We start from the raw sequence: 12,271 nt of genomic DNA on the forward strand, positions 1-12,271 counted from the left end.
AGTTCTCTGAGAACTCACCCTTCCAGGAGAATTCACTCCAAACCTGTTTTAAACACCTATTTTAGGAAGGAATAAATTGCCCTCTGGATATACCTCTCATTGATTATACCTCAAAGACTGTTTTAGAGTAAATACCTATAAAAAGCCTAAAAAACTGCTTTAGGAAAGATGCCTACACTTTCAGACAACTAAAATTAGGTGACAGGAAACTCTTCCTTAGCGCATTTCTCCATATTACCAGACACCTCCAGAGAGATCTTCAATTTAATTTCAAAAAGGTATAAGCTTAAATCTCTTATACTGATGAAAACTGCTGACTAGACATTCAGGTGGTCTCATATAACAGCACACAGCATGTCCTGATAAGACTGTGGTACAGTCATTTTGACTGTACTGGTTTCATCAGTAAACTGCTCAAGTTGCAATTTCTTCTTAAATTAAGCAAAATGAACTCAGTTAGGATAAATTCATGAAATAAAGGGGACTGTATATAACAAGGCAAGCAGTTTCACACCTAGTAAGATTCTGGTCCTCTCTGGTAAGGGAATAATTCATCAACACAAGGATTATTCTTGAGGAGGCTTTTCTGACTTTATGGAGTAGTTTTCCCTCTCAGTAAAATCAAGTGTAACTCTACTGAAGTCAAGACAGTTCTTCTAGTCCATTTAGATTAAGCAAAACGGGAATTTGGTCCTCCATTCTAAAATAATTTATTTAGAATATCTTGTACAGAATAGCTACATTTGTAGGCTATTGTATTTTTTATGACAAACACAAAAATTTCAATAGTTGATTTCAATAGTTTGTCTTACATAATTGCAGAGCTGTAATTATAACAATTAATAGCGGCCTGCTGGGTTCTCATATTCAGGGCCCTTGTTCTACAATGAAGTGCAAAACAAGTTAACTTGAGAGCAACATTTTATGGTGAAAACCTGTTCACACTTCATGGGTTTTTTTAAATAATGTGTTTGATTAAGTAGATGCCATCACATAAAGAAAAGAACAGTTCTGATCTTTAGAAGAAGGTGTCATAACTATATCTGATATAAAGTATATAATCCATACTCATAGCATTTTTCCTGGTGTTGCAGAATAATTCATATTTATTCAATATCTAGATTTCTGAAACTACATTAAAAGGTACTTTATTTGAAGATATTTGATATATTGCATAGTAAATCAGGCTTCCTTAATTAAATTCTTGTAGCATCTCTGAAAATTCTTAATCTTTAACTTTCATTAACAGGACTAAGAACTACATCGATGAAATAAATTTCTCATCAGAGCATTGTGACAGTTTTGGATCAGAATTTCCTAGTGATGTGATAAAATCCCTCATGTTTATAAAACTATTACAAAATACAAGCTTTGAGAATGTAGTGTGGACTCATAAAATGTCTTGTCTGGGCTTGTTTAGCATAGTTAGAGATCTCAAGCACACCTCTTACTTGTGACCATCATTAACAGGATGGGAGTGCTTTTGCCGTCACTTAAAAAGGAAAGGAAGAGCAGAATTTTACCATTATTTATGATGCTAATGTTCCAAACTACTACTACTGTCTGACAGAATGTGACTTCGCTACTTTGTCTGCTTTCTGCTAAATATTTCTGTTAAAATAAGTTTCTGCTCAAAGCTTAACTGTTTTCATATGACTGTTTATTGGGATTTAGTTGAAATACACCACACAGAAGAAACATACGTTTTCTAACAATCTGTATGAGAGATCAGGATATATTCCATTTTCCATCTACTGAGAACCAGAAATGAGTGAGAACTACTTCTAAATCTCTGCAGGGTCTCACTCTAGCAGGCAAGTAGCTACTATCCCACTCTGATAGTATTTAACCTTCAAAACACAGTCAATGCCACTTTTTTTTAAAAAGCAGCTGCAGGAAAAAGTAATAGTGCTAGCAGCACTGAACTGTATTCCCACAACTCCCTGATTAGAGCACTCACCCAGAAAATGTCAGACCTGTGTTCTCGGCCTCTCTCAGTATGAAGAACTTTGATCCACTTCTCCCACTTTCCAGGAAGGTGGCCTACTTGTGAGACTACAGTTAGCCTGGGGTGCAGGTACTTTACAATGTTCTCCCTTCATTGAACTTGGAGCTTTATGCAGGAATCGTTTGCAAAATTAATGAGCAGAAAGAGAACCTATGACCGACAATTGCACGTGGCAAGTTCCAAACATCCCTCTCCACAGCTTAGTTCTGGTTTTTAATAGAATGGCTTTTATCATAAAATACATAAACAGGCCTGGGAGAACTCAGAAGAATCACAGAATTGTATAGGTTAGAAAAGACCTTTAAGATCATCGAGTCCAACCATTAACCTAACACTGCCAAGACCACCACTATACCATGTCCCTAAGCACCTCATCCAAACGTCTTTTAAATACTTCCAGGGATCGCGACTCAACCACTTCCCTGGGCAGCCTGTTCCAGTGCTTGATAACCCTTTCAGTGAAGTGAAATTACCTAGTATCCAGTCTAAATCTCCCCTGGCGCAACTTGAGGCCATTTCCTCTTGTCCTATCACTTGTTACTTGGGAGAAGAGACCGACCCCCACCTCTCTACAACCTCCTTTCAGGTAGTTATAGAGAGCGATAAGGTCTCCCCTCAGCCTCCTTTTCTCTAGACTAAACAACCCCAGTTCCCTCAGATGCTCCTCATCAGACTTCTGCTCCAGACCCTTCACCAGCTTCGTTGCCCTTCTCTGAACTCGCTCCAGCACCTCAAGGTCTCTCTTGTAGTGGGAGGCCCAAAACTGAACACAGGATTCGAGGTGCGGCCTCACCAGTGCCAAGTACAGGGGCACAATCACTTCCCTAGTCCTGCTGGCCACACTATTTCTGATACAAGCCAGGGTGCCATTGGCTTTCTTGGCTACCTGGGCACACTGCTGGCTCATATTCAGGTGGCTGTCAACCAACACCCCCAGGTCCTTCTCTGCTGGGCAGCTTTCCAGCCACTCTTCCCCAAGCCTGTAGCGTTGCATGGGGTTGTTGTGACCCAAGTGCAGCACTCAGCACTTAGCCTTGTTGAACTTCATACAGTTGGCCCCAGCCCATCGATCCAGCCTGTCCAGGTCCCTCTGCAGAGCCTGCCTACCCTCAAGCAGATCAACACTCCCGCACAACTTGGTGTCGTCTGCAAACTTACTGAGGGTGCACTCGATCCCTTTGTCCAGACCATTGATGAAGATATTAAACAGGACTGGCCCCAACACAGAGCCCTGGGGAACACCGCTTGTGACCGGCCACCAACTCCATTCACCACAACTCTTTGGGCCTGGCCATCCAGCCAGTTCTTAACCCAGTGAAGAGTACACCCATCCAAGCCATGAGCAGCCAGTTTCTCCAGGAGAAACCTGGAGTAAAAAGAGCCCTAAAGCCACTGAGTATTCCCACTGATGAGCTATATACATGCTCCCTGTTTGCAGTACAGTTGCAGACAACTGTTCACTGGAGAACATTAGTGCTAACAGCACTAGCTAGGTACCTGGAGCTTTTGTCAAAGTATTATGCAATAAGACGAACATAAGCATCATATTTTGAAACGACAACCTGTCTTTTATTTATTTTTTTTCAGAAGCAACGTTCTTCTATTTAATTAAAGCAAAATCATTTTCTAAAGAAGGAAGCTGCAGCTTTTAAAACTTGTTTTTATTATTTCCCATATCCCATCACTTACTGTAGCTCTCCAGAAACCAAATAAAGCAGTGAAGTTATTCTGTCTTTCTTTGGGGATATTACATTAATGATACAGAGTCAGAATCCATGAATTTTACCTTACATTATGTTCCAAAATTCCCACTGCAATTCTTGAAACACTCAAAGCTGTAATATCCTAGGGTACAGACTATTTGCCTGGTTCTCCAGCCTCCTTTGAGTATCTGAGGCAAATGAATACAAGATACCTTTTGTTTTGTAGACTTGCACAGCTTATTAACAAACTTCAGAAAGTACATGACTCTAATATTGGGCTGTGTGAGTAAAAGCATTGTCAGCAGGTTTCAAAGTCAGATCCAGCTTTAAAGCAGAGATAGGACCAGATGACCTCTAGAGGGCCCTGCCAACCTACATTATTCTATTTAGACAGGAAAGATACTGAGAACAACAACAAAAATTTTTAATCTTACAAAATATTAATTGAAACCACTAATGATCATAGGATAGAAAACTCCTGTTACACAGGGCAGCTTTATAAAAGAAAGTCCGTCAGCTGGTACCATCTGTACAGCAAGACAGAAAGGATTAGTGTTAAGCTCAGATCACAGCAACATTTTTACCGCCAGCTAGAAATGCTAGCAAAAGCCTAGCATGTTCAAGCATACTGTACACTGTGCAGTTATACCCATCAGTGTCAGCCTTGGGCAAGGAGCATTTTGAAAATTAGGTTGTTCATTTGGCTACGTAAATATAACAGTCTTATTTGTTCACAAGATGGGAAACAATGGTGCACAGTCACAGAAATATCTGGAGAAGCTTATGGCAGCTGACAACATTAAAGATTTATTACCATATTTTTTAACGAAAAGGTAAAAATAAAATCCACTTCTGATTCAAACTAGAGAAAAAAATTAAACATGTATGTATGACTGCTCAAGTTGAACACTGCTCCATCACAAAACTCCCCAAAACATCAGAGCTAGGACCTCTTTCCTACTGGTGACATGTCAGGTTTTCGACTAAAGCCTAAGACCCAGGAATTTCACATTATTTTATATCGCTCTATGCTATGCTGTGCTATGCTACGCTACACTACACTATGGTATTCCATCTTTTCTATTTCTATTATTTCTATTTCTGTCCCTATTTCTATTTCTACTTCTGTTCCTATTTCTATTTCTGTTTCGTTTCTACTTCTATTTCTTTTACTCTTCTATTATGTTACCTCAGGCATTCCTTGGGCTGAAAACGCACTGTAGGGTGGCACCACATCTCTAACAGCCTCATATCCTGGAGGAGGAGGCTCAGATAATGATGTGTTGAAAATCTAGTGGGAAAGAAGAAAAGAAAAAAAGTAAACCAAGCAATATGGAAAAGAAGTACTGTCTATTCAGGCACATTTCACGTGCATTTGCAGTTTAAAGGACTCTAGTTTTAGAACTCTAAATGAGGAGTGGCCAAAACTTTAGCAAGCACTGGGCATCCTTTTCAGTATGCAGGTTCAATGTGCGATCTTCCAAATCCCATCTCCACTCTTCACACAGAATCCTGCTTTAATGAACAGGGCGTCCCTTAAGGTGGTCTCAGTACAGCACATAAGAAGATAGATCAGAATGGTAAAAAATGTTTGCATTCTACTCATCCCTGGAGCTTCTATGAGCACTAGAACTGCTCCATAATGAACCAATGTTACTTGTGACAGTACGCCTTGAGGCATAAACTCTAATCTTCAAGAAACTGAATTTACCACAATTACCAATACTGTAAAATGAATCAATGCAAAAAATGATGCTGACCACGGTTGCTTTCCTCTTTCTAAATAACAGAACAATTTTTAAACAATTGAATTACATAAAGTAATTCTCTTACATAATTCTCCTTTAATCCACATATGTCAGTATGCTATATGAATTAGGGTAATTATTAGTATTCCTAGCACATACATTAAGAAACAAAGATACAAAATAGAAAAACAAACTGGAACCCCTCGTTTCTGTGAGCTCTGGATCAGGCCCAACAGCATTAATCGAGCAGACAATAGCTTTCCCTCCCAGTCTTCCCAGGTGTGTGAAGGTGATTTTGTTCCCTGGTTGCAAAACCTGGTGTTTTCTGTACCTCATTTCCATGCTCATCAATTATTGAGATGTAGTTGGGCTTAGTGTCATCAGGATAAGACAGCAAGACATCATAATGAACCAACTGAACAGAATCCAAACCAAACTCCTTCCACTCAGCTTGGATTTGCTGTGCCAGATGCAGATTCTCCTTTGTTCCTGCTAGGTGAGGAAGCCGTGTAAAATTGCTAGAGAAAAAGAAGCAATGAGTCAGGATCAGGCATTGCAGCTCATAATCAGGCTCCTCTTAGCCTACCTGGAAAGAAACTCCCTAGAGATGACCAGATGTACCCAGGCTAAATAAGGACCCAGACTCCTCTGTGTCTATGCTTTCACCTGTCTTACACATAAGTTGAGGTAAAGGGTTTCAGGTTGTCCTGAGTTATCACAGGTGTTTGTATCTTCCTCACAGTGTGGCTTACCAAGAATGGCATGATGACATCAGCTGTGGGGTCTTGTCCTTGCTTTACTCCTTGTCTTCTGGGTGACCTTAGGCCAATCACTCCTCTGCACAATGAGACTGACCTTCCTTGTGAAGTGATAAAATAATTGAATATACTTATCTTTGCATATTCAATTTAGAAATGTGCATAATTACTCTGATCCCTACTTTTAATTAACTGGATATTCTCCTTGGATCCCACTGTTTTAATTAATTTTGGCACAAATACTGATTTATCTAAAAGTTCATTCTGAGTGTGTCTTGTTGGCAAATAAGAGAGAGTTCACAGTGGCTTACAAACACGGAACAGAAAAACTCAACAGCTGGTAACTTAAAAGTCATGCAGCATGAATAACAAATAGTGAAAGATACCATAAATAGTGAGCAACCCATTGTCTGAAAAAAAAGTTTTCCAGACCATTGAGAAAGCCCAGTGGTGAAGTGAGCCGAAGAAACTCCCAGCTGAATGACTTTGTCATCATGATGTCCTCATCCTGTCATATAACCATGCCATCAACATGCCACAGAAGCATGTGTCACACCAGCTGGTGTTAATGAAAGAACTTGGATCCTCAATAAGGAAGGGGTATTAGATTGGAAAAAAAATTAATTATTGAGTTTGAGTGAGAACAAAGCCATCAAACAAGGGACTTCGAAAGAACTATACACTTAGAATAGAATAGAATAGAATAGAATAGATTAGATTAGAATAGAATAGAATAGAATAGAATAGAATAGAATAGAATAGAATATTTCAGTATGAAGGGACCTAAAACGACCATCTAGTCCAACTGCCTGACCAATTCAGGGCTGACCAGAAGTTAAAGCATGTTGTTAAGGGCATTGTCCAAATGCCTCTTAAACACTGACGGGCTTGGGGCATCAACCACCTCTCTAGGAAGCCTGTTCCAGTGTTTGACCACCCTCTCGGTAAAGAAATGCTTCCTAATGTCCAGTCTAAACCTCCCCTGGTGCAGCTTTGAACCATTCCCATGCGTCCTATCACTGGGTACCAGGGAGAAGAGATCAGCACCTGCCTCTCCACTTCCCCTCCTCAGGAATCTGTAGAGAGCAATGAAGTCGCCCCTCAGCCTCCTTTTCTCCAAACTAGACAAACCCAGAGTCCTTAGCAGCTGAATGCTGCTAAATAAAACCATGTTCCTCTGATAATGTCAACATCTAGTACCAACACTGTACTAAAAGTCCCTGTTACAGTGACAGTACCATTTTCTGGATGACATACTGAACCAAGAGCACAGTTCTGTGTTATTGTTAGAGCCAACGGCTGTTTTCTGTAAGAGTTAGGAATGTTTAAGTCTCATGTTTTTATTAAAATTTGATTTATGCAATAACATTCTCCTGTATTATATTCCCATTTAACTGAGTACTGTGTTTTTCTTAATTTCCTCTTCTAATCTGTTGACTGCCTGTACTGGTAGTTCTGAGTAGTGATTAAGTATCTGCCTATTTCACCACAGAGCTGGCTGCATCACAGTAAATGAGGTACAATGTTTCCTGTTGGCATAGAGACAGGGAGTTTAGAGGGCAGAAAGCAGTCCTTTTACAGAGCTGTTGAACAACAGTTGACTTTGTAGGAGCCAAAACACAGGTTAAGACTGTAAGAAATCCTAAGTCTTCAGTTTTCAATGTTTATATAGTCCAGGACATGGCTGCTATGTAGTGAAGAGAACATATTTTCCAGCTCATTTATTTGTAATAGTTTGTGGCAAGTGCAGTTAAAATGAAATGAGTGGAATTGCCACAATCTTATAAACCAAAAACGTTTTTTTAGTAATTTAGTTTTGTAGCAAGATACAACTTCGTGCTATTTAATCAGGCTGGGAATTTAAGGCAAACCTGAATTTGTTGATTAGTCCTAAAATAACTGATACTCTAACACTTTCTTTACACAGAAAGTAAATTTCTATCAATAAACTATGACTTCTGGTGTATTACTGACTGGAATAAATACAGGTTTTAACAAATACTACACTCCCCTAAGAGAAAAATAATCTGTTTACAAGATCCCTAAAATAAACAAATAATAGTGCATCAGCTTCCTTGTAGTTAAAGATTCTAAATTACAGAAATTAAGAAATTAATTACAGTAATTAAACTGTAATAGATTAAAAAAAAAATTATATTGTCATCTTCCATTGTTTGAATTTTCAAGAACAAATGTTAGCAGCTTTTCTTTTAGGATTTAATAAAAGAACTAAGAGTACATTTAGAATCAACTAATTTCAGTACTAAAGGGTAGATGAGATGAAAAAATAATTGGGAAAAAAACATGGTCTTAAAAAAGACTCTAAAGCTTTAAGATTATTAGATTTATTATGAGCAGTGTAATATACCATCAGCTAACTAGCTGGTATCTACTACGTCTGTTGTAGCTATTCACTGTGCAGAGGGAAAGAGCTTGGAAACATATCTTTCTTCATGAAAGTGAGTACAAGGTCGGAATGGTAACAGATTAACACATAAATTTGGTCACAGTATGATAACGCGTGAAGGGAGAACAGCAATAAGGTATTAAAGCCTAAGCTGTAGGAAGAACTAAAGGCTTGAACACTGGTATGATTTTCTTCTCTTTTACATTGATGTACTCCACTATTTTCCATTTAATCTCTCATGGTTTAAGTTCGTTCATACAGCCTAATTTGAAGTGAATGATTTTTCCATAAAAACCAATGTAAGATAAACATTGTTGTAGACTGAAAAAGGACACATAAGAGAAAGGCTGAACCTCTACATCATTTTACAAGCATTCACCAAAGGCTGAGAAAGAGCTTGGCCAGTTTTTAACTACTTTAAGTACTGAGATTACTGACAACTCCTCAACTGTTTCCAACACAAACAAGAATGAGAGGAGCTGAGATGGACTATTTTGTCAATCACAGCTCACTGGGACACATTAGATAAAACCTATGGCCAAGAACCTGCACAACATCCTCTGTCTGCTGGCATCCTTGGGCTGGTTCCTTCTTGAATTTTTTTTGTTTTCTTTTTCTGACTGATTAGTCAGAAATTACTTATTAACATTACTTACTAAAGAAACTGCTTGATGTTTTCAGCTTTCATTTCAGCCATAAATGCCACCTTCATGTCCTCATGAGGACTCACAGACGTCTTCTCTTCTGTAGGTTTTGCAAACCAGCCTGTACAACACACCAAAATACAACAGTAAAAACACCAGAGCAATATTCCCACAACACACACCATTTCTCTTTGGTATCACCACAAGATTTTCACTGTGTATTTTACAACTGTGTTTATCCCAGCACAGACAAGCAGCCACAACCTAATGCAGGCTGCACAGTGATGGCAGTGGCAGTCCCACACACAGTAAGAGGACTTATTTACCTAGGTAGATATTGAGAGGAATAAAATACTATATTATATTTATTCATCACAGTTATTTTACTGTAGATGCTAAGATGACTTATCTATCTTCCTTTAGCACCAGAACATCATGCTGTCAGTCATGTTAGTCGTATCAGTCACCTCAGTAATAAGGCAGCAGCTTTACAAAAATGCACAGAAACACAGACACCCTTTGTAAGGAACAGATGTCTTGTAACTCTTTTCTCACTCTCTGGTCTGTCTGGCTCTTATTCTGGAATCCTTCCCTTACTGTGCAGGCACTACCAGAGTAAGTGATGAGAGGAACACCTGGCTAGAAAGAAAGTGTTTCTGACATCTGTTTTTATTTTTAAGTCAGAGACTGGACAATGTTCTGAGCAAATGCAGCAGCAGTTACATGCGTAGTGCAAATCAGAGAACCGGTGGGAAGCAGAGAGCGGGTAACAAGCTGGCACCAGCGGGGCACTGGTCACTGGCACAGCAAAAGGCTCTTTCCACGAGAGAGTAATCCAGTTAGGGCTTCCCAATGGCACGAACCCCAGGTACATACCAAAAGGCATTTCAAAATACAAGTGGCTCTTTTGTTTTCCTTCCTGGTCTATCTGTGAACCAAAGGGAAGGTAGGGAGGTGAAATCTCTTGTGGCAGCAACCCACAGGCCTGCGTGCTTGGGCCGAGGGGGAGGTGGGACATTAAATTAAAGACTATTTCACGCTTCCTGTCAGCGCTCCTCCAGCCCCGTATTTATCCTCCCGCTTCTCCGGTTTGGGCTAGTGCGGTTTCAGTGCAGCAAGGTCGAGGGGCCTGTCTTCCTCCTCACAAACCCAGCGCCGCTGCTCTTGCCCATAGCATAACTACTTTATTTAAAAGGAAATCGAAAAACAAGTCAAAAAGACACTCTCAACAAAAGACTCCTTCTCCTGCGGAGGAGCTAGAAATCCCAGGAGGGGTGGGTGACTGCACCGGCCGGGCCCGAGGGGTAGGAAGGGAGGGAGGCGTCGGCCGGGCCGAGCACGGACTCGCCTCGGGCACCCCTGGCACAACGCCCCGGGCGCTGGAAACCCGCCCGCTCCTTCCCCCCACCCCGCCCTTCCTCGGTCCGGCTCCAAGCCACCTCCCTCGGTTGGAGGGGCCGGGGGTGGCCGGAGAGCCCCCCGATCCGAAGGGGGGTTAGTCTGCACTGTACCGATGAGGAACCCGAGGAGGAAGAGCCCCGCCGCTGCTCCCAGGACGACAGCCCAGAAGCGGCCTCTGGCTGCCCTGGGGCCGGCCGGCTCCGTGACGGCTCCGAGGGACGTCCACATAGCTGCCGGCCCGGCCCCTCCGCGCCGCTCCCGGCAGCACCCGCCTCGCCGGTCGAAGTTCCTCCGCGGGCCGGCCCGCCCCAGCGGCCGCAGGCGGTGGGCGGGCGCTGGCCGTTGGTCACGGCCCCTTCAGCGGCTCCCGCCTCAGCCCGGCCGCCTCACAAGCACCCCCGGGGCCGCCCGTGAGGGCTCCGCTCTCCCCCACCGCCCAGGGATAAGACCCTCCCGCCGTCACGCCCGGGCGAGTCGGGAGATGTCGGAGCCCGCCCGGGTGCCGAAGCCGCTGCCCGGGCTCTTGCCGCTCTCTCGCTGAGGTCTGTCAGTCGGTCCAGATGTGCCCACCTCCCCTCTGCCTTCCCCCTTTCTCCCTGCATGTCCTAGATATCCTGCCACCCTATATTTGTGTAACTTGCTACAGAGTGGGGTGAGGAGGTAAAGGGATGATTTCGACACCTGGTTCGCCGTGGCTGTGTCACACAGAGCTGTGCCATGCCGTCCTCCACAGGGTACATGCCAGAGTGGCAACACCAGCTGGGCAAACACGGGGGGAGGAAGGTAAAAGCCATTATTTTAAGAGATTTATTTTAAGAAATATTGTACCCCAATACCCAACACTGTCCGAAAGGCTATGAAGACTCTTCAGAGAGATGTGTGCCCCTGTGGAGGTGGGTTGACTACCACACGTCTCTGTGCTCTGTGTTTCTTTCCAGTTTACGGAGGTACAACCCCAAAGAGTGCAGGTGCACCCAGCCGCTGGTTTGAGGACAAGCCTGAAACTGTACACACTTGACTTTGCTGGAGTCTTTTTTCCACCTCTTAAAACCTCCACCATATGGTTTTGGAAAAACCTCTCCGTTCAGTTCAGTCATCACATTTGGGATAAGGCTGTACCTTTAGGTCCATGAACAGAGAGGAACTTTGCACGCAGAGGTGACCTCCTGGGCTCTGCACGGGTTTTCATCCTCAGAACCCTTGCTCAGGTGCCAGCTAGGAAGACAGGTGATGTTTAAGACATAAAGTCTGTAGTTGTGTTTTGTCCATGTCCATGTATAGTATGTTGCACTTCTCAACAGCAACTGCAAGCACTCTAACAGGACTGCTCCTATTGCACCACACTACTTGCTGATGCAGACAAAACCAAAGTCTAGGATGAATTCCAGACACTGGACTTTGACTGACCTCATCTGCAGAGCCCATTGCACGAGGAAATCTTAGTACAAGACCACTAGATGGGCCCTGTGGAAAGCAGAAGTGTTGGTTGCAAAGAGCAATACACCAATGACACAGCCATAGCATGCTTTGAAATTTTATAAGATACCAAAACCTCCAAATAACCAGACAGATGCTAAAAAAACCGCCAGTATTTGTGATATT

General features: G+C 42.3%; 1 protein-coding gene across 1 annotated transcript in view; it reads right to left on the bottom strand.

Moving 5' to 3' along the window:
- Positions 1–11,165, bottom strand: part of LOC142404386 (putative N-acetylated-alpha-linked acidic dipeptidase) — a 31,826-nt gene extending 20,661 nt beyond the window's left edge. Inside the window, exons 1-4 of the mRNA XM_075491132.1 lie at positions 10,780–11,165; positions 9,281–9,389; positions 5,791–5,977; positions 4,901–5,002 (exon numbers count right to left, since the gene is read on the bottom strand). Of these exons, the coding sequence (XP_075347247.1) occupies positions 4,901–5,002; positions 5,791–5,977; positions 9,281–9,389; positions 10,780–10,897 (516 nt within the window). The 5' untranslated portion in view covers positions 10,898–11,165. The remainder of the gene's footprint in view (positions 1–4,900; positions 5,003–5,790; positions 5,978–9,280; positions 9,390–10,779) is intronic.
- Between the last annotated feature and the right edge of the window lie 1,106 nt (positions 11,166–12,271).

This window comes from Mycteria americana, chromosome 1 (genome assembly GCF_035582795.1).
Source record: "Mycteria americana isolate JAX WOST 10 ecotype Jacksonville Zoo and Gardens chromosome 1, USCA_MyAme_1.0, whole genome shotgun sequence".
NCBI classification, from domain to species: domain Eukaryota; kingdom Metazoa; phylum Chordata; class Aves; order Ciconiiformes; family Ciconiidae; genus Mycteria; species Mycteria americana.